The sequence below is a fragment of the Cnephaeus nilssonii genome, assembly GCF_951640355.1.
Source record: "Cnephaeus nilssonii genome assembly, chromosome: 23".
NCBI classification, from domain to species: Eukaryota; Metazoa; Chordata; class Mammalia; order Chiroptera; family Vespertilionidae; genus Cnephaeus; species Cnephaeus nilssonii.
In genome coordinates this window covers 10901411-10921065 of record NC_137094.1, presented here as the reverse complement: position 1 = coordinate 10921065, position 19655 = coordinate 10901411, and the positions used below count along the sequence as shown (strand labels likewise).

At 46.7% G+C, this 19655-nt stretch overlaps 1 protein-coding gene and 1 long non-coding RNA gene across 4 annotated transcripts in view; one reads left to right on the top strand and one right to left on the bottom strand.

Annotated features, from left to right (window-relative positions):
- Positions 1-19655, top strand: part of LOC307094531 — a 503912-nt gene that overhangs the window by 412763 nt on the left and 71494 nt on the right. For all 3 annotated transcript variants that reach the window (XR_013813081.1, XR_013813082.1, XR_013813083.1), the window contains exon 7: positions 18005-18170. This is a non-coding gene — a long non-coding RNA (uncharacterized lncRNA). The remainder of the gene's footprint in view (positions 1-18004; positions 18171-19655) is intronic.
- Positions 192-15549, bottom strand: RRP15 (ribosomal RNA processing 15 homolog). Its single transcript, XM_079763453.1, has 5 exons — positions 15403-15549; positions 12338-12609; positions 11123-11220; positions 8505-8706; positions 192-1813 (listed from the first exon to the last, which is right to left on the bottom strand). Exons 1-5 carry the CDS (start codon positions 15545-15547, stop codon positions 1673-1675), a joined length of 858 nt encoding a protein of 285 aa, XP_079619579.1. The 5' UTR covers positions 15548-15549; the 3' UTR covers positions 192-1672.

The window sequence follows — 19655 nt, the reverse complement described above, 5'->3', positions numbered from 1 at the left end:
ATTTTGGAGTAAATTCTGAAAGAAAATCTGCAAATATTCTTTTCCTTATCTTCAGTTTGAAAATCTTGTTCAATTTTTTCTAAATTAAACTAAGCACTATACAAGTATATTCAAAAACATTTTAATAATAAGTTATTTACCAGTTTTATTCAGAATTTTTGCAAAGGTTCAGTATGATGCAGAAAGAGTAATAAAAAAATAAAGCGTAATTTTTAATTCTGGGGAGAAAACAGTATTTAGGTGCTATACTAGTATATACATATATTTTTTTTCTCCAAATTCACCTATGTGTTAGGTTATATGGAACCGAATATTCACCTGTGTTAAGTTACAAGGGGGTATTTAGCCCTCCGCTGTCACTACTGAAGGATATTTGCTCACATTTATTTATGTGACACTGACAAATGGCAGTCCTATCATTTAATAAGGCACTCAAGTTCAAAGGCTGGAACACATACAAAAATGCATTTGAGCTTTGCTGGTTTAATCACCTGACATCGTAGGTGTGCTCCTTCCTTTATGATAACAAACGCCAGGCCGTGGACTAATTTAACTTCAGTTATGCAATGCCTGCCCCGCTCACCGGGTTAAGAATATCAACATCCCTTCTCTAGCTGAGTTTGGGGGAGGGTTTTCCTTCGGTGTTTAACAGAGCAAGTATGAGCATGGGTAGCCGGAGGGACCTATCTGTATTATGGAAGATATACAAAGGGACAGAGCCTTTTTTAAAAAAGGGAACAGGTCACATTTACTGAACAATTCCCCTACAAATTTAGATCTTAGGCCCCGTTTCACAGAAATTTTGGAATAACGCTAGTCTTACTTTGCATTCTCCTTTTACTTAACAGGCACCCTTGTTAGCTAACTACGACCTCACTGGTCATGAGAGAGAATTGAAGGTAACTCACAGTGTCTCTCTCTCTCTCACTCTCTCTCACACATACACACACACACACTGAATGTGCTTCCTAAGAAATGACACGAGAGCAAACTCACACATACATACATACACACATACATACATACACACACACACACACACACACACACACTCTGAATGTGCTTCCTAAGAAATGACACGAGAGCAAAGATAACCAACACTTAAAATAAATCTTAAGGCATTATTTATGTACATTACTTAGCACATAAAAGCAGTAGAAAAGTATAGATTTGACATGTTTCTTATATATTTGCCAGAATATCTAAAAAAAATAAAAGCATCACCCCAAATCAGAAATACTATAATTTAAAATTTTACTACCTATGTTTTCTCAATAGCTCATCAAAACAAACACCAAACTACAAATGCACAGATCTGTAGGTGGGAAACATTAAGTTGAGTTCATTTTCATGATGAACAACACTGCATTTCTGGAAACGCTGATAAAACCACAAAACCCATGGCCAACATGTAAACCAGTGATGGGGCAAAATGAGCCTCACACTGGACAAGTCGAAACATTTCTTTTCACAAATGTTTTGAGGAACATTTCCTTTTACAAATGCTTAAAATGATACACAGTTCGAAGACGTAACTTTAAGGAAGTTTATGTGAGAGGTCCAAGTCGTCTGGCTTCCTTACACACGGCGTCCTGATGTCCCCCAGCTTTCGGAGCGAGAAGTGTTTCTCTAGGAAGAACAGAGCGATGGCGCCGTGCCTCCTGCACACCTACTATGTGTCGGAGTCACTTCCCCCGCCCGGACTGCTGCCATCAGGTCCGTCACTCTCTTTGTCCCAGTCCTTCATGGACGCTCCCATCATAAAGTCATCTCGGAGGATGCTCCATCCTGGGCCCTCTTCTCTCGCTTCAGTCTGAGGACAATCACAGAAACAAAACATTCAAAAACCCATTTAATTGCAGGGCAGCTGAGAAAGTCCATGTCACAAAGCACACTTCTCAGCAACAGGAGTGAAATCAAGACAAAGTATAGATCGGCCTTATTCATACATTGTAATCATATATGTACAAATAGCTAATAGAGCTACCTGTTAATAAAATATTTTAACCCCATAAAGAATCATGGAAGCAAACTTTTTTTTTTTTTTTTGCAATAGGGAGAAAATACAGTAAGATCTAGGTTTGGTATCAAAAAAATTTTTAATTTATCTTTATTGTTGAAAGTATTGCAGATGTACCTCCCACCCAAAGACCCCCTTCACTCTGCACCCACCCTCCCAGGCCTTCACCACATTACTGTCTGTGTCCCTGGGCTATGCATACATGCATTTAATTTCCCCAGTTAATCTCTCCCCACTCACCTCCCTACCCCCGCCTTCCCTCTCAGATGCCTCAGTCTGTTCCATGCTTTTATGTCTCTGGATCTAATTTGTTCATTAGATTCCACATATAAGTGAGATCATGTGATACTTGTCTTTCTCTGACTGGCTTATGTCACTTAGCATAATACTCTCCAGGTCCCTCCATGCTGTCTCAGAGGGTATGAGATCCTTCTTTTTTTACTGCCACATAGTATTCCTTGGTATAAATGTACCACAAATTTTTTATCCACTCTTCTACTGATGGGCACTTGGGCTGTTTCCAGATCTTAGCTATTGTAAATTGTGCTGCTATGAACATCGGGGTGCATACATTCTTTCTGATTGGTGTTTCAGGTTTCTTAGAATATATTCCTAGAAGTGGGATCACTGGGTCAATATTTAACTTTTTGAGGAAACTCCATACTGTTCTCCACAGTGGCTGCACCAGTCTGCATTCCCACCAGCAGTGCACGAGGGTTCCCTTTTCTCCACATCCTCACCAGCACTTGTCATGTGTTGATTTGTTGATGGGAGCCATTCTTACAGGTGTAGGTGAAACCTCATTGTCATTTTAATTTGCATCCCTCTGATGATTAGTGACTTTGAACATTTTTTCATATGTCTCTTGGCCATCTATATGTCTCCTTTGCAGAAGTATCTATTTAGGTGCATAAAAGCTATCTCAAAACTGTCATTATTTGCAGATAACATGATATTGAACATAGGAAACCCTAAAGACTCTACCAAAAAACTACTAGAATCAACATCATCAAAATGTCTATTCTACCCAAAGCAATCTATAGATTCAATGCAATCCCCATTAAAACACCAATGGCATATTTCACAGATCTAGAACACTCCAAAAATTTATATGGAACAAAAAAAAAAACCCAAAAAATGAAAACAAAAAAACAAAAAACAAGACCTCAGATAGCTGCAACAATCTTGAAAAAGATGAACAAAGTTGGAGGGATCACAATCCCAGATATAATATCAGTTTTTAAAATCTTTTGACAAAATAATCTTATAATATTATTTCAAGTTCACTGATAATTTATTAGAAGACTTCAGGCAAATTATTTAAAGACTAATAGAAGTGTAACCAAGGCTTTTAACCCCAAGTAAAGGAGAGAAAAGGAAACTGACTGGGCTGGGTTTTCACAGATTCTATCTCATTTAATAGTGGGCAAAAATGAGAAACAAATGGTCTTTATTTGGGTTATGATCTCACTGTCTGACCTAATCATGTAATAAAAAGCCTAGTCACGTGCTAACATTACAAATAGTGAGCAGGCAATAAGGTAGTCCATTTGTTTGGTTTCTTCCTAGGATTTATGTCAAACTAGACACCGCTGAGCCGAAGACAGCCTCTCCTTTCCTGGTACAACAGCACCACCGTGTGGTAGTAACCGAGACACTCTCTGCAGAACTCCAGGCTCTGGGAGTTCCTTCCCTCCCTCCACAAATACTGAGAGCGGAGACTGGGTCTAGGCTCTGTTCAAAACAGAGTCCCCGTCTTCATGGAGCTAAGAGTCAAGGCTTTCCTATTTATTCCATTCACAGAAACACACAGTGCTGGACAAACCATTTCTACACCTATCCACGACAAAGCGTAATTTATAAATTTGCCATAGTAAGAGACTAAAGGTAACAACTAATAATCAAACAGAACAATCGAAACAGCGCACTGGAACAGAAGCTACGTGAATGTGCTCCCTCTCAGTATCTCATTGTCCTGTACGCACCCCTCTTCTTCTTGATGGGAGAGGACACAGGGCTACGTGATGAGATAAAGGGACGTGGATTTTTCCAGTTAATATCTTGGGGCTCCAGTTACCCTGGGGAGTAACTAAAACCATGGGAAGTGAAGCCATGGGTAAGGGGGTGGGCACTACAGCAGTTGAGAGAGAGAAAGGAACATCAGTGGGCCAAAGGGAAGAGTTCGTGAATGGAAACGTCGAGATCAATTGTCTGGCGATCCTGGTCTTGAAAGACAATTGCAGTGTACACGCGTATTGTAGGCAGGAAGATCCATAGCAGGGTCAAGTCAAAGCCCCCCGGCCTGTCCAGCTTGAAGAGTGACAGTGGAGCCAGGCTCTCTGGGGGCGTTGGGGTGTTCATGCTCTGTGAGCAGTCAGGGGCGGCCGCATCATTTGCTCTCCCAGTGCGGTCCCAGGCCAGACAAGGGCACCCTCATCACTTAGCAGGAATCCATTCTCCCAGGCTCCCTCCCTGCTGACCCAGAAACTCGGGCAGAGCCCAGCCATGGGCCTTGTAAGCCCTCGGAGGCCCTGATGGAGCGGAAGCCTGGGCCCCACCGGGGTAAACACAACGGAAGACACAGCCAACCGTGCCATAGGGGGCAGCCTGCAGGGTCGCGCGTTCCGTGCCCACGGCAGCTGAACAGTGAAACTGATTAGATGCAAAAACCTAATGGAAACCACATGAGGCAGGGAAACAAAATATTCCCCGCCCTCCTGGGCCTGGCTTTCTACAAATATGTAACCGAGATCACACAGAAGCGTCTGTGTGGATCTGGAAGATGAAGACAACCCTGAGAAATGTTAATCAGCTTCCACTTCAAGGTTCAAACACCCACGGGCAGCTACAGCCCAGAAGGCGGAAGCCGAGGCTCGGGATTCCTCATTGGTCTGACACCGAATAATGCAGAGCTTAACCGCACTCCAGTTTTGCAGGGGAAAATTAAAGTGGAACCCTAAAACAATAAACAACATAATCCATCTGCATTTCGCAATCAGCAATACTTGATTTCTTGGCTTTCACCAAGAATGTTCCATTTTTACTTTAATTTAGTTTCACCTAAAGTAAAAAAGGTTCTGAACGCTGGCTAAATGCATCTTAATACCTTTGTTGTTGCAAATTTATAGGGTAGGCTCTTTGCAACTGTTGTTAGTAATCGCCCTGACCACGATTAACACGCACCTGAAAATTCTGCCTGTGACATGAGGGTCCGGGGAGAACCCTTTATCTAAACTATTTGCAAAGATGGGAACATAAACAGCACGCGCCGCCACTGAGAAACCCCTTTCCTGGGCGAGTAAAATCGTGCAAGTCCTCGTTAGTTCAGCCCTCGCTTGAAATGGGGACAGAGCTCTAGACCCCCCAGATCTAGTTTTACTATTTTGTGAGAATTATACGTTACCAGACCAGACACACCTAACACGAGAGAGCGTTCCAAACCTAAACACGAGCGTGTTAAATTATTAGAGAATTCTGGGGTTAGCCAGTAATCCAGAAGCAGTCAGTTCCCTTTCAAACTGGATTCCCATCCCAGCTTCATCTCCGACTACCAACTGGTAGGAAAGATAAGAACGACATGTAAAGAACTCATGCTCGGGACACGTGTTTGCTGTGTGCTGAGCATGGCTCCAGCACCACGTGTGTTCACTCCCGGGGCCCTCACAGTATCTCTGAGGTGGCTGTCACCACTAGAATGATGACCTGAGAACAGGTAAGAGACCGATGTGGGTGAGTGACCCAGAGAGCAGGCCAGGTGTCCTGCACCCAGGCCGCCTGGTACTGGAGCCCGGGGCCTGTGCCCCTGTGCACAATGCATCGTACAACCCTATCAACATTCTCAACTGCCCAGAACTCAAAATTAGTATTTTTTGAACAAGAAACAGTAAAATACTCTTTTCAACTTTAAAAATGCAGCACAGCCTGACCAGCGTGGCTCAGTAGTTGAGCAACAACCTACGAACCAGGGGGTCACGGTTCGATTCCCAGTGAGGATACATGTCCAATTGCGGGCTCAATCCCATTAGGGGGCGTGCAGGAGGCAGCCGATCAGTGATCCTCGTCATTGATGTTTCTATCCTTCTCTCCCCCTCCCTCCCTCTCCGAAATCAATAAAAAATTTGTATTTTAAAAAATGCACCCCAAGTGCAAACACGTGGTACACGACCACTTTATGCAGGACAGTCAAATTTTTTAAAGGGCCTCAACCTCCCTGATGAAAATCCTCTGCGGGCAGCTACTTCGCAGAGAGAACAATTCCTCAGACAGGGCCAGCAGGTGCATGCACACCATTCCCTTTATTCTAAAGGTCACTAAGAGTTTCCACAGCCGCTCTGGAATGGTTCTAAGTCCTCTCTCTACCCACACTCCCCGAGTCAAATGCTGCAGGTCCCACCCTGCCCCACAGGCTCACACTGCTCACACCAGACACCGCCCAGGAGCAGCTAACCAGCAGGCTTCGGAGGCCAGCACAATGGGAAGCTGGCTTTCACGCGTTCCCACAGACAGCAATGCAATGCTCGCTCTCACTGCAAACTTGGAGTCTCCCTTTTGTCTCAACTCTAATCTATTGAGGCATGTGCAGTAAACAAACATTAAGCTGAATTATTTACAAAGTTGGGATTCCACGCATTCCTGCGAGCGCAGCTTTTATGTGAAAGCAGCAACAGTTGCCATGCGAGGCAGGGGCCACCTGAGGACAGCATCCCTCTGCCCGCGGCCTCTGCCCCGCGGCCTGCCTTCCACACCCCCCTCCCTGTGAACACGAAGGCCCACAACTGCTGGGACCACCTCGGGGCCGGCGGGAGGCGCCCCTCCAGTCCTTCAGCCAGGCCATGAAGCAGAGGAGTGGGCACTTTAAAAGTAGATGGCAATTGGAGCCTAGCTCTCATTACTGAGACACCAAGAAGCCTGTATGTCACAGCAGTCCCACCACTGAAAACCAGCTCTGAAGGGTCACCTGGTTGCCATTTATGAGAAATGTATGCGGACAGAGCCCCTGAACTCACTTCTGTTGGACATTTTTCACAAAAGCAGAAAAATAAATAAATACCTAGTAATCTCTCCCAGTACCTGTTTTAACCGAGGGGTTTTTACTGAAATGTGTTGCCCCACAATCACTCACTGAGGAAACCCTTCCCAACAGAAGCTACTAGCACTTTCCTGTCCCGCGAAGTTCCCAGCGTGGTTTCCTGACAACAAAACAGAAGCTGACAGTGACGTGCTGGCCAGTTCAAATCAATGAAAACCTTGCGCAAAGCCTGTAATCCCAGACGTAACACAGAATCAGTGCTTTCCTATCAGCAGCCAACACGGGCTCCTTTAAGGAATCCTATGGGCTGAACGCTGGGGCCCCACACTGTCCCTACAATCTGCTTCGAGAAGGTTGGCAGCAAGTTCCTCGCCCTGTGTAGGCAGCAGATTGTAGGGTTCTTCCCTGGAAAACGTACAGTGGGCACTCCCCATGAAAGAACACCGCCCCTCAATCCTGAGCTCAGCACCCACAAAACTCCAGGCTCACAGTGGATGTTCAACCGACTCTCTCCACTTCACTCTCCATCTGAGGGGACGGAGAGGGCCACCATGCAGACTCGGGGTGTTTATTTTCCCACTGCCCGCCCGCTCCTCGTGCAAAGCGGCTGGGTCCCCCCCCCCCCCCCCCCCCCCCCAGCCCTCAGTGAAAGGCCACCAGTGAGAACATGCCTGCCTTCTTACCCGAAACATGTAAATCCCCAAACACAGCCTTCACATGTTTACACTTCCTCTGACCAACACTTATTACATAGATACCCCATCTGGGTCCTTATACTTGTCAAAATTAGGCAAAATGGCAACTAAATCAAAGAACTTGGAAAATACCTCAACCCTAGGCTAGCATGAAATTCCTACATGCTCTTCCTGCCAGGGTTCAACTGTTTTCCCCAACACACACACACTCACGAAACTCTCACTTCCTGATTGGAGTTCTCTGTTGGCAACAGAAAGAAGCCAGCACATATAACTAAGTACTTTGCTTTACTTATTTATTTCTAAAAACAGTCCTTCTGAGATGGAAGCCCATTTCAGAACCTTTCACCTGGTACATTAAAAATGGAAACTATGGTGGCCCACGGTCCAAAAAGCCAGGCCAGCTCAGCCACCAGTCACTGTCATTGTTGCCAACATAATGGTAGCTGTATGTTCGTCTCACTGAGGTTTCCACAGGAGGCAGGACTTCAGACAGGACAGGCACGCCTCTATCCCTAACAAATGTACCCGAATGTAGTGGTCCCTGAGTTCTAAAAGCAGGGCAATGACATCCCTAACTGGTAATTCCCATACTGAATCAATCAGCCTGAAACTTAAGAACACACGTTTATTAGGCTGTGGGCCTGTAATTGTAATAAAATCGGAAAAGAACTGTAATTCTACTGTGTGCTTTGTCACCCCCAGATGCTAGTGTAAAAGCTAAGAGTCTGAGGCACTGAACTTTGTATAAAAGTCTCACCTGTTTGGCCTGTGAGCTCCTTCTGGTCGAACCTTTCTCGCTGGCACTCCCGTCCATCCCCCTCAGAACGCTGATGAAATCTTTCTTGGAAACGCTTGACATCAACTTCGCACGCTTCCTGATCGAGCTTCCGGCTTCCTTCACCTTCTCGTCAACGTTCTTCTGATGCTTCTGAACGGCGTTAAATAACTGCACCACACCCCTGCAGGCCACACCACAGAACAACGTAGTTAACAGCGATTACTCTAGACCAGTGGTCAGAAAACTCATTAGTCAACAGAGCCAAATATCAATAGTACACGATTGAAATTTCTTTTGAGAGCCAAATTTTTTAAACTTAAACTTCTTCTAACGCCACTTCTTCAAAACAGACTTGCCCAGGCCTTGGTATTTTGTGGAAGAGCCACACTCAAGGGGCCAAAGAGCCGCACGTGGCTTGCGAGCTGCAGTTTGCCGACCACGGCTCTAGACCAGAGGCCACCAACCTCTCGGACCTCACGGACCACCAGGGGTCTACGGACCACCGGTTGGCGACCGCTGCTCTAGACTGCAAACTCCGAGGATAGAAACCGTGTGTTTTCACTGCTTAGGAGAGAGGCAAGCATTTAGTAGGCAAGCCGATGAAAACAGCTGACTGGTTAGATACCTCTGGAAAGTGATCATGCATTTCAATGAATGAATGGAAGTTTGTGAACGCATTCATAGGATGAATATACGTGGATGGATATGTGATCTGTTTTGTTTCAGCTCGGGTCTTTCTCTATCAACTTTTATGCAATCAGAACTAAGAATTACTTTTAACACCAGCACCTATTTCTCCGAGCATGACTATATCCAGTTGGGGCTCTGCAGTGAGTAGGAGCAGACGTCCTGGCAAAGGGGAAACCTTTTGTAGCTTTTGACCCCAAGTAGTTTAAAAAGTAGTCAGCTACACGATTTGCAATTCTCAGGATATAAAACTAATTTTAAAATCCCATTTTTAAAAGTATTTGAAGACTTAGTATGAAAAAGCATTTTAGAATCTCATTAATAACTGTTTTATATTGGTAACATGCTGCAATAGTAATCATTAGAATGTACTGGGTAAAATCAACATGTTATTGAACTTAACTTCACCTCTTTTACTCATTCGGACAAATCTACATTACATATGTGGCTCCCATTCCATTTCCACTGGGCAGCACTGATTTAGACCATTAACATCCCACCCAGCTCTAAGAGCCTATAACCAGTTCGTTTCCTGCTATGAGAATCACAGGGAGAGGCGATCCGCCACGGGCCTGACCATCCTGCACACTCTTGCTGGGTTTTTCAGGAATCCGGGCCCTAATTGCTCTTTACCCAGAACATTTCTCAGGGTTGTGTTTGCAGCACGCAACCTGGCGAAATGAGGTAACGTCTCCCCCAGACAAAGAGCAGGCTTGTTCCCATCCACCGTAAAAGCAATAGCGTTCCCCGCACAGCGTTCCCCTCCTGTAACGTGAACCACTGCACGAGCAGGCGTCCGCCGAGGGCACCTGTGCCGGCCCCGGGGCCAGGGGGAGCCAGTGGGAAGGAGACGCTCGGCTACCACCTTTGCTGTTAGTAATGGAGTCCCGTTCTCTGACCCGAAGTCTCTTGTCTCCTGTCAGCATCCGAGAAACTCTAACAGGCGAGTTTAGGCTATAAACAGGGTAAAATCCCATCCCTTCACAGCAGGGCGGGGACCAAGGTGAAGAACTAAAGAGGCACTTACTCCCTGCATCAAACCTGCACTTTTCTAAGCTCTTCAGATGTATTCATTCCTTCAAGTCTCAGAGAAACCCCAGGGGGAGGTATAATGTTTTCCTGGTTTTGCAGATAAATAAATAGAGACACAGAGACATTCAGTAACAGCCCGAGGACACACAGCTAGTCAGTCAGGCTGGAATCTGAACCTCGCAGACCGCTCTCCCGCTCACACTTAGGCATCACATTCACCAATTCAATGTGCAACCAGATGCATCAGAAAATGACCAAATAACGCAGGTGCCCAGGAAGTTAACGTCAGTCCACTACACGTAACTGCTGTGTCCTTTAGGGAGGAACGAGAAGCTACCCCCTCGGTGAACTTCCCCGACTCCCCTGTACACTCTCCTGTGATCTGTTCCCATCACCAGATGCACCTCCATTCTCAGGCGACTAGAATTCCTCCCGATGGGCTGGGCAAGGACCCCCCAGCGACCACCGGATTCTATTTATCTGGACACACAGGGCATCAAATAAATGTTTGGTGCCGATGATAAAAAAAAAGCAGAATAAAAGGGTAGCATGAAGCTGCTATAACGTGAAACTCACCATGCCATAAATGTAACGCAAGATAACAAAAATCGCTGGGTGCCATAAATTTAGACACCAGCATGAGAGACCCACAGTGAGTATTCTGATGACAGTTCTCGCGACTATAAAAACAAGAGGATGTGAAATAGGGTCGTGCCGAACACACACTTAGCACATTGTACTCCTTCCCAAGAGACCCGCGGCCTCTGCTTGAACTCAGAGGAGGCAGGCTGGCTTACACACAGCCCCTGGCTCTGAGAACCGAGTGGGGTGGGAAGTGCGGGGTACTGAGGATTTAAGGGGGTACCCCTCTGCCTTACCTCGTGGCGATCCTCTGCAGATTCCTCTCGGTGTCTTTGTCTGTGACCACATCTGGCTTGACCCTGCACATCATTTCCCACTCCCGCTTCTTATCGAGCTGCGTGACAGACAAGGTTATGAAAGAACATGAGGCATTTCGGAAAGGGCAGCACTCTGACACGATCCTGAGGACAAAGGGAACCAATCAGCCGGCTCGGTGTGTCACGGGGACTTAGAAACACCCGGGCTTTAAGGGTTCCGCACGGGGAGCCTGTGGTTAGCACTCAGCATGGCACGTGAGAGGCACCGGGTGGGTTTCCGCCGGGCTGACAGCGGGGCCTGGAGGGCCGCCAGCTCACGAAGCCCGGGACCAGGCAGGTGTGGGAGCCGCAGTCCTGATCCGCCGTCTCAGATCGGACCCCAAGCCCCCCTCTCCTGTAACCACAGTTTAAACACTGGTGCTTTTCAGAAACCGGCCTCCCCAGCAGACAGAAAGATGAAGACTTTTTATCAGCTTTTAAATGGACAGCATCATCTCCAGATGTAGCCTATTTACACAGCGGCTGTTTTCCTTGTCACGAAGCATTGACATCCACCTCTTTTCCGGCACGTCTGACCACCGTCCTTGCCACATATGGCAACTTGGTCGCAAATCACAGCACACGGATTCTGTCCCATCACGCAGAAGCAGAAGGGGCCCCGGAAATAAGAAACCCCCCCAGATAAAATAATCTAATTCAAAACCGCCTCTCCAGACCCCCCCTTTAATGAGCAGACTGCATCCATGGGGATCTAGCAGCGAAATAGTCGGTCTTCAGAATTGCAACCAATCCCTAACAAGGACTTCGTCGCGGATCTTTATTATAAAATAGGTTTTGGCAAAAAGCAGCTAATAGGATGATTAGTCCTGCACCTAATAAAGTTCGCACATGGACAGCTAAATGGAATAAAAAGACAGGGGGCATAGCCAGATGGGTAATTACTTGATTTTTAGAAGGATAAACTTCCTTGGGGTCTATACCTCTATGGCTTTCCAGGTGATTAAAAAGTAAACATACTCCACGGAGTAACTTAGACGAGGACTGAGAAGAGAACCTTGGTTATCCACCCCACACACAAAAAGTCCAAGGCTGGAATGTTAATTGAACAAACAGTGCAGGGACAAGGCGGCCCAGATAAGGCCTAAGATCCAGGCAGACACACAATCTAATCTACAGAGCAGCCGGATGACATACCTGCTTTCTCTTCTCTAGTCTCTCCTGCTTTAACTTCTCCTTTTCCTTTTCCAGCTCTTTGTTTTTGACCAGAATGGTGGGCTTGCTTTTAGGGGTTTTTTTGTTCAGGATTTTAGCCATGGCGTCGGCCCAGCCCGAGCTGGTCCCCGCCGTGGCTCCCGCAGCATTTTCACCGTCATCGTCACAGGGGTCAAGCTCATCCTCATTGTCAGCCTCCGCTGCTTCGTCATCAGAAGAGTGAGCCTTCTGTGACGCGCACCTTCCTGCAGAACCTAAGAGAAGAAACAGATTAGACTCTGATGCCGGAGGAAGAGGTGGCCCTGTAACATTTTCCATCCGTCCCCATTCTCTGGGACAGTGACAGGACCACAGCTGCAGGGACAGTGGGGAGCAGTGGCAGTGGGACCCTCCCCCTGGCCGCCGGCCTCTGAGGATCTGGCCCAGCCCTGCTGACAGGGGAGGCTGTAGGGTGACAGGACCCAGGACCCAGGCAGCAAAAAAAAAAAAAAAAAAAACAACAACACAAAACCCCAAAAAACAATAAAAAAAAAAAAATCCAATCCCAGAAGTGGAACTGCTGGGTCAAAAGGTAGCTCCATTTTTGATTTTTTGAGGTAACTCCATACTGCTTTCCACAGTGGCCGTACCAATCTGCATGTGGAATCTAATGAACAGAATAAACTATCAAATAAAACAGAAACAGACTCATAGATAGAAAACAGACTGACAGCTGTCAGAGGGCTCGAGGAGGGTTGTGGGGCTGAGTGAAAAAGATGAAGGGATTGAGACCTAAGAACTAGGCAGACACACAAAAAACAAAAATAAAAAAAACGCATGGACACAGACCACAGCAGGGGGAATAAATGGTGATGGGAGACCTGGGGTGGTGAACACACAATACAATATACAAATGATGTATTATAGAATTGTACACCTGAAACCTGTGTAATTTTATTAACCAATGTCACCCCAATAAATTCAATTAAAATTTGTTTAAAAGAGAGAAATGATGGAAAGACCTGACCTTTTAGCTGGTCGTTATAATACTTCCAATGTTGGTATTACTTTTGCACAATAACTTTATTTTTGAAGTGCTGAGAATTCATGAAAGGAAAAGGATGTAAAAACTAAATATTTAACATACTTCAAAAAATGTGTAACACCTTAGAAAACAGCCAATAAAAACATAGTAAGCATTTATCTAAATGTAAAGAACAGGATGGCTTAAACGTTTATCAGTGAAGAATACCAGGTGATGAAAAGCAGAAGTCTTGACCAGCTCCTCCTGGTAAAACGTTAAAATACAACACTGACATCTAGTGTTTTGTCCTGACGAATTCTCACACAAATCGCAGCAAGTCTCGCGTTTTTTCAGCTGCACTGTCAAAGGCGGCCAAAGGCTTGGTGATTGTGTACACTACTCCGCTTCTCCACTTCTAAACTGTTTTCTTTGGTGTGTTTCTTCCCCAGCTTGACTATCATAACACTCGCATATGGGAACAGGATAAGTCTGCGAAAAGTTTTCTAACACCATTTTATAAACCAGCACTCACCCCACCAATTAGAAAAAAATATATCCAGAAGAAGTCACTGATGTCATAGTTTTTATTTTATTTATTTTTCAAGAAGAAGCTTTAGCTCAGAAGATTTAAGCCAGGCATTCACTGCCGATGGAAATGGTGATTTTTATAGAAGTAAATGAAAAATGCCAATGCATTGAAGTCTTCCAGCCACTACAACACAGGGCCTACTCCTAGGACACCAAAAGATAATCACCATGCAGATCAGAAAGCAGAACTGGTTCTTAAAAGTATACTGCATCACATACAGATGTGATTTTTTTTTTTGAGTTTTCAACTAAGTGATCTTTATTTTATTTTATTTAAAAAATTTTCTTTATTGTTTAAAGTATTACATATGTCTCCTTTTCCCCCCATTGACCTCTCCCCGGTCACTCCCACCCGCTCAAATAAGTGATCTTTAATAGCAGAAGGTAAGTGGATATATCCACGGGTCTCAGGGAACCAGATACGCCAAAGAATTCCTCTGAAGTCCTGTGTGTTATTTTAAACATTAACCTTGAATTCTATTTTAAAACTGAAAATAAGGACTAGAGAAGGCTATGAGAATCACAGGGAGAGGCGATCCGCCACGGGCCTGACCATCCTGCACACTTTTGTTGGGTTTTTCGAGAATTCGGGGCCCTGGGGAGCAATAACCAAGGGCTCCAAGTATTTCTGCATTCACGGGAAGGTTCTGTTATCAGAGCTGCCCAGCAGCCACCAGCCTCGAAAGCCTCCTGCGGGCTTCAAACCTGGAGTTTTACATTGTATTTCATTTTAATTAGTGCCTAACAGGTAGGGCAGGGCAGTAGACACTGGCATTTCTCATCTCCTCTGCCTTTCCCCCAAACTTCCAGCTCCCTTCCAAACTCGCCATGTGTCCCTGATCCCCGGATATGGCCACAGGCCGGCAGGAACGTGAGCCACTGACCTCTGGAACGGGGACCAAGTTTTAAGCAGCCTCCCAGCCCCTCGATTTTGTGTGCTGAGTACTCAGGGAGGATGAGGGAGGAAGGGAAAACTGAAAAAACTCTCCATCTAAGTTTCTCAAAGGAATCACACGCCTTGGAGGGGAGATAGATCAGTTAACCAACGGCAAAAATGGGTGAATGTTCTTCTAAATGAAAGACAATGAAAAAAGAGTGACTGTTTGGGGGTATCTTCTACAAAGTTGACACGCAAGTGTTTTTAACAGGGTTTGAATAAGAGAAGGGAGGAGGCCAAAGAAGTCAGATTCCGCAACGCGGGCCAATGGAGAGAGGCATGATCACTGCGTGTAGAACCAAACACATCCCGATCGGAACCAATGCTCCGTATGGAAATGGAAACTGCCATTGTCAAGGTCATTACTGTCATCCCGGGCAGAAGAAACCAGCAATTTCTAGGACGCCACGCGGAGATGAAGCTCGGGCAGCTCGGAGCAGAGGCACCGCACCCCCGGCTTCCCGCAAACTCCGCCCGGCCTTTCCTCCGATCAGCCAACGCTCCGCCGCGGCACGTTACCTCCCAGGTCGGCAGCGTCTTGGTCCTCACCGTCCAGCTCCGCTGCCGCAGCCTTGGCTACCATTTTCATCTTCTTTTTCCTCTTGAGGGCATTTTTCAGCTTCTTCCCCGCACTCCCACGTGAGTCCCGCACGGCCGCGGCCATGTTTCCTCACCGGAAGTGCCGCGCGAGAGCTGCGCCGGGTGGGGAACGCAGGGAACTGGGGCCCCGAGTTCCGGCGACACAAGGTTCCGGGGCGGGGCCCACTAGCCCGGAGGTCGCGGCCGCCGCCTCAGACTTGGGTTGGAGAGAAAGGTCTGGCTTCCAATTGCAAAAACGAATAATAGAATCTCGCTTTCTCCCCTCGTCCCGCGCGGTAAGGGGTTCAGTCTCACTTTTCTGCTCCGGTGCAGACCCAGTGCGCGGGTCCCCCCTCCGCGGGGTGCTCCTCCTGACTCCCTCCCGGGCCAGCTTCTCCCTAAGATGAGCTAGTCACCTGCTGTCGCAGCCTTAGGCTCCCTCCAAGCAGCTGCCACCACCGAGCCCTACTTTTCCCCCTAAATTGTTGGCTCCTTGAAAGTAGGGGCCATATCACCAGTTTATCCCCCATGGCCAGCAATGGGGCCTGGCCCGGATTGGGAGCCCCCAAACTATTTGGAAGAAGAAAGGTTAGAATGAGTGAGTGAAGGACAGAATACATCTATTGATAAGGTTAATGAGTCAGACGGATAGGATAACAAACCCTTGCATCGTGTTTTAAATAAGCCAGGCATGTTCTAAAGACTAACTCTAAGCTTTCAGTTTTACCCGTAGAGAGTTTCTTGTTTTTTTTTTTTTTAATTTTTTATTGATTTTTTTACAGAGAGGAAAGGAGAGAGATAGAGAGTCAGAAACATCGATGAGAGAGAAACATCCATCAGCTGCCTCCTGCACACCCCCCACTGGGGATGTGCCCGCAACCAAGGTACATGCCCTTGACCGGAATTGAACCCGGGACCTTTCAGTCCGCAGGCCGACGCTCTATCCCCTGAGCCAAACCGGTTTCGGCTTCTTGGTTTTTAATATCCACACTTTTCTAAAGGAGTGGAACCTCTCAAATGGACACATTCCAGTTGATTATACGAGGAAAAAAAAAACCCAACATGTACATCCCCCACGCGCAATGCATTTGCAAACAAAACCGTGTGCAGGAAACAAAGTTTCATTCCAGATGCAGTTGGTACCAGGTCCAATTCCAGCCTAAACCTTCTGAAAAGTGGAACTGTTGGCAACAAAAGGGGCGCAGCTCAGGAGTGGGCCGAGGAGGACATGGCCAGTGCCCAGAAGCCATGCTGCTCCGTGTAAACCTTTACCTGCCGTGGCGCGTTGGCCTTGAACCTGCGTCCTGCCAACTTTCCTATTTAGCCCTTGTTTTTGCCTGGTGTTACAGCGTTCAAACCCCCGTTGGGAAAGCATTGGAGGACACTGCAGAGAAGCAGCAACGTGAGAGAGAAGAGTGACTACCGAGAAGAGGAAAGGGTCATGCGTAGGAAACACCATTTGTTAATATTATCTGGTCATCACCAGTCATGTTTTGAGCATTTGCCAACGTAGTATGATGGTTTATGTCGAGGGGTTTACTCTGTTTAGTTACAATTTAAGAAATTGCTTGGTGGTGGTGGTGGGGGGTAAGGTTGGTTGGTTTGTTACATATTCAGGTTTTTCTTTTTAAAAATATCAATAGGCTACAGGTTTCCCTGCAGAAATCTGATTTCTCAGAAAGGGATTACTGCTAGTAAGTGAGATATTTCCCTATGGATTTATTTATTTTTATTTTTTTAATATATCTTATTGATTTTTTACAGAGAGGAAGGGAGAGGGATAGAGAGCTAGAAACATCGATCAGCTGCCTCCCGCACACCCCCCACCGGGGATGCTCCCGCAACCAAGGCACGTGCCCCTGACCGGAATCAAACCCGGGACCCCCCCAGTCCACAGGCCGACACTCTATCCATTGAGCCAAACCAGCTTCGGCCCTATGGATTTATTTAATTGGCACAGTAAGTTGGGTGCTGGTGTTCCCATTATACAGATGAGGAAACCGAGGCCTAGGCAAGATGAAATCATTGCTCACGGACATACAGCCAGTAAGTGGCAGAAGCACATTCAAACACAAGCAACCGGCTCCAGAGTCTGTCTGTTCAGCCCCTGAGCTAGTGAGCCGGACTGTTTGCACTTTCACACTTAGCAAGTATGTCCTGAGAACAGAAAGTGGAAGTTTCTGGCAAGTCCTGGAATTCATAAATTAGAAAAAAAAATAAAAATCCTGGCCCTCACAATGAACTAAAATAATTGACAGGATGCAAATAGAATGGGCCCCGAATGATGGAAATAAGGGATGTCTCCTGTATGCGTGTATGCGGATTTGTACAAACACACCTGTGCTAGTTACCAGCTTACTGCCTCTCAGCTCCACGTGCACCCTTTTTGGCTGCTCTGTGAAAACACGGCGGGCTCCTTTAAATATTTTCCGTCTGCCCGGACCAGCCGGATATCCGGCTTTGTCAGCAGAGGGCACTGTAGTGACTCTATAAGAAGAAGGAACCTGCTTGCTGGTCACAGTGTGGTTCTTTCTGTCTGCAGACCCTGGGGCCCAGGTGGCTTCCCCAGCATCTGGCTCCTGCAGTGCCTGGAGGTCCCCAGCGTCCAGGGCCCAGCAGCTTCCCCAGGCCGCCCCCTTGGGCAGTTTCATCACAGAGTGCCTCGGGGGACACCTGCTGGCGAACACCTTTCTCCGGCACCTGCCAAGGTATGAAATTTGTCAGACGTGTGCTCTGCTAACGGTAGGCACTTATTACCCTACGAGTTACCTATTTTTGTAACAACCTGTGGCCTCGCGCTTCTTTTACATCCTATTTCTTATTAACAATGGTAATAGGGAGGGAGAAATCTAGAAGAGAAGCTTAAGTTGTACTATGTCAGCCCGCCTGTGCACGTAAAAAACACGACTGTTGTTTCGCTCTCATCCAACCGACTATAACGAGGAAAACACGTGTAAGTCTTGAAATCCCTGCTGGCGGGTGGAGTTGAGCGAAACCCGGCCCCAGGAGTGGTGAGCTGCCCGTATGGAGATGGAGCTTAAGTGTTTGCACCTGTTCTAACCCTGAGCCTTTTACTCACCTGCATACGGTGTTTGTTTACGAACTGTAGGTAGATCTAGCTCAGTGGTCGGCAAACTCATTAGTCAACAGAGCCAAATATCAACAGTACAACGATTGGAATTTCTTTGGAGAGCCACATTTTTTAAACTTAAACTTCTTCTAACGCCACTTCTTCAACACAGACTCGCCCAGGCCGTGGTATTTTGTGGAAGAGCCACACTCAAGGGGCCAAAGAGCCGCATGTGGCTCGCGAGCCGCAGTTTGCCGACCACGGATCTAACTTAAAAGCTTGGTGTAATAAACCTTTGGCCTCCCCCACCCCCACTGAAATAAGACACAGACCTGCCCTCTCCAATAGGATCTGGACTTTGTGTGTGTGTGTTTGGCAAGGTTGGAGGGAGTGGCTTCTTGCTCGTGGTAGGATGAAGACCTAGGCAAACTGCGCTGCTCTTTGGCCCCTTGAGTGTTCTAACGCCACTTCTGCAAAATAGACTCACCCAGGCCGAAAAACAACTTCTGCACATGGGCCACGAAGTTTCAATCGCACTGTTCGTGAGCGCCCGCACGTGGTATTTTGTGGAAGAGCCACACTCAAGGGCCCAAAGAGCCACATGTGGCTCGAGAGCCGCAGTTTGCCGACCACTGACCTAGGCAGTGGCCTCATTATTCCTAACCAGACTGAGGCAATAATGTTTGACTGACTCTTTAGAGCAGGGTCCTCAAACTTTTTAAACAGGGGGCCAGTTCACTGTCCCTCAGACCGTTGGAGGGCCGGACTATAGTTTAAAAAAAACTATGAACAAATTCCTATGCACACTGCACATACCTTATTTTGAAGTAAAAAAACAAAACGGCAAAAACACCAGCATGTGGCCCGCGGGCCGTAGTTTGAGGACGCCTGCTTTAGAAGCATCCCTGTAAACAAGGGCGGGGCAGATAACATCATCTGGTTGGTGTTAAACAACCGGAGCAGGTGAATACTGGCAAGACGAATAGGCTTTATTTAATGTCTTCTTTTTAAATATCTTTTATTGATTTTTTACAGAGAGGAAGGGAGAGGGATAGAGAGGTAGAAACATTGATGAGAAACATCCATCAGCTGCCTCCTGCACGCCCCCTACTGGGGATGTGCC

Coding starts and splice junctions, on each gene's coding strand:
- RRP15 (XM_079763453.1), bottom strand. CDS start 15,547: ATGGCCGCGGCCGTGCGGGACTCACGTGGGAGTGCGGGGAAGAAGCTG. Junction 12,610..15,402: donor AGACGCTGCCGACCTGGGAG/GTAACGTGCCGC, acceptor TTCTTCTCTTAG/GTTCTGCAGGAAGGTGCGCG. Junction 11,221..12,337: donor GACTAGAGAAGAGAAAGCAG/GTATGTCATCCG, acceptor TCTGTCACGCAG/CTCGATAAGAAGCGGGAGTG.